At 46.7% G+C, this 2,508-nt stretch overlaps 1 protein-coding gene across 1 annotated transcript in view; it reads right to left on the bottom strand.

Annotated features, from left to right (window-relative positions):
* Nucleotides 1–1,091: 1,091 nt before the first annotated feature.
* The window catches only part of LOC116371556 (cAMP-specific 3',5'-cyclic phosphodiesterase 4D-like), a gene marked incomplete at both ends in the record, with an annotated part of 8,776 nt that continues 7,359 nt past the window's right edge, over nt 1,092–2,508 (bottom strand). Inside the window, one exon of the mRNA XM_031820409.1 lies at nt 1,092–1,934. Within this exon, the coding sequence (XP_031676269.1) occupies nt 1,092–1,934 (843 nt within the window). The remainder of the gene's footprint in view (nt 1,935–2,508) is intronic.

Raw genomic sequence — 2,508 nt, 5'->3', positions numbered from 1 at the left:
AATAGTCCGTAGTGCTACAAAATAGCTGTTAAAAAGAAGGTTCCCCCTGGTGGCAGTGGTCTCCATGTACAAAGGCTACAGGTCATGAAGACTGAACGACTGCATTCCAAATGCCAACCTATTCCCTATGTAGTGCACTACTTTTGACCAGAGCCCTTTGTGCAGTATAAAGGGAATAGGTTGCCATTTGGGACACAGTTCATGGCCTTGGTTGGGGCGAGGCAGACACTGCCTCGGGGTGTCAGGGCCTTGGTTGGGCGAGGCAGACACTGCCTCGGGTGTCAGGGACTTGGTTGGGGCGAGGCAGACACTGCCTCGGGTGTCAGGGACTTGGTTGGGGCGAGGCAGACACTGCCTCGGGTGTCAGGGCCTTGGTTGGGGTGAGGCAGACACTGCCTCGGGTGTCAGGGCCTTGGTTGGGGTGAGGCAGACACTGCCTCGGGTGTCAGGGCCTTGGTTGGGGTGAGGCAGACACTGCCTCGGGTGTCAGGGCAGGTGACATCACTTTGTTCCACGGTGGGAAAATGTTTACTAGCTAGCTACCTCACACCTGCAACACTTCCTCCATCGCTCTTCCTCCATATCTCTTCTTCCATCTCTCTTCCTCTTTCCCTCATCTCTCCTCCTCTTCCTCCATCTCTCCTCCTCTTCCTCCATCTCTCTCCTCTTCCTCCATCTCTCATTCACTGGGTCTGATTTAGCTTCTCTTCTCTCTTTTATCTATTCTTCTTTTTTTGATCTCCTCATTTCCAACTAACTTTTCCTACTTCTCATCTCCTTCCTCCTTTTCCTCTTTCATTCTACTCCTTCTTTCTTCCCCTCCTCCTCCTCCTCCTCCTCCTCCTCCTCCTCCTCCTCCTCCTCCTCTTTTTCTCCCCCTCCTCATCTTCTTTCTCCTCCTCCTCCTCTTCTTTCTCCCCCTCCTCTCCTTCTTTCTCCTCCTCCTCCTCTTCTTTCTCCCCCTCCTCTCCTTCTTTCTCCTCCTCCTCCTCTTCTTTCTCCCCCTCCTCTCCTTCTTTCTCCTCCTCCTCCTCTTCTTTCTCCCCCTCCTCTCCTTCTTTCTCCTCATCCTCCTCCTCTTCTTTCTCCTTCTTTTCCTCTCCTTCTTCCTCCTGTTCCTCTCTTTCTTCCTCCTCCTGTTCCCCTCCTTCTTCCTCCTCCTCCTCTTCTTCTCCTTCCTTCTGCTCTTCCCCAACACAGTCTTGTTCTCCATTTTGGTTCTCCACATCCCCGTTATCTTTGACATCCTCCTCTCCTCTATCTTCTTCTGCCTCCTCTTCAACATGGTCCTCCTCCACCTCTTCAACATGGTTCTCCTCCACCTCTTCAACATGGTCCTCCTCCTCCTCTTCAACATTGTCCTCCTCCTCCTCCTCCTCCTCTTCAACATGGTCGTCCTCCTCCACTTCTTCAACATGGTCCTCCTCCTCCCCTTCAACATGGTCTTCTTCCTCCTCCTCTTCAACATGGTCTTCCTCCTCTTCAACATGGTCCTCTATCTCCTCTTCAACATGGTCCTCCTCCTCCTCTTCAACATGGTCCTCCTCCTCTTCAACACAGTTCCCCTCCACCTCTTCAACATGGTTCTCCTCCTCCTCCTCAACATGGTTCTCCTCCTCCTCCTCTTCAACATGGTTATCCTCCACCTCTTCAACATGGTTCTCCTCCTCAAGATGGTTCTCCTCCTCCTCCTCAACATGGTTCTCCTCTTCCACTTCAACATGGTTCTCCTCCTCTTCAACATGGTTCTCCTCCTCCTCCTCTTCAACATGGTTCTCCTCTTCCACTTCAACATGGTTCTCCTCCACCTCTTCAACATGGTTCTCCTTTGAATTGTCCTGGTTTCCGTTCTCCTGTCTGACCATGTGGTTGGACCCGTTGAGTTGTTGTATGTGGTTGTGGTTTGGCTCCACATCTTCCAGTGCCAGCTCAAACTGGGAGGATAAAGAGAAGACAGTAGATTGATAGTTAGTTATATAGATGGTCATTGATAAAGAGAAGACAGTAGATTGATAGTTATATAGATGGTCATTGATAAAGAGAAGACAGTAGATTGATAGTTTGTTATATAGTCATTGATAAAGAGAAGACAGTAGATTGATAGTTTGTTATATAGTCATTGATAAAGAGAAGACAGTAGATTGATAGTTAGTTATATAGATGGTCATTGATAAAGAGAAGACAGTAGATTGATAGTTAGTTATATAGATGGTCATTGATAAAGAGAAGACAGTAGATTGATAGTTTGTTATATAGTCATTGATAAAGAGAAGACAGTAGATTGATAGTTAGTTATATAGATAGGCATTGATAAAGAGAAGACAGTAGATTGATAGTTAGTTATATAGATGGTCATTGATAAAGAGAAGACAGTAGATTGATAGTTTGTTATATAGTCATTGATAAAGAGAAGACAGTAGATTGATAGTTAGTTATATAGATGGTCATTGATAAAGAGAAGACAGTAGATTGATAGTTTGGTTATATAGTTATTGATAAAGAGAAGAC

The sequence above is a fragment of the Oncorhynchus kisutch genome, unplaced genomic scaffold (genome assembly GCF_002021735.2).
Source record: "Oncorhynchus kisutch isolate 150728-3 unplaced genomic scaffold, Okis_V2 scaffold3348, whole genome shotgun sequence".
NCBI lineage: Eukaryota > Metazoa > Chordata > Actinopteri > Salmoniformes > Salmonidae > Oncorhynchus > Oncorhynchus kisutch.
Note: the sequence above shows the minus strand (reverse complement) of the source record. Positions and strands in the feature narration are given on the sequence as shown.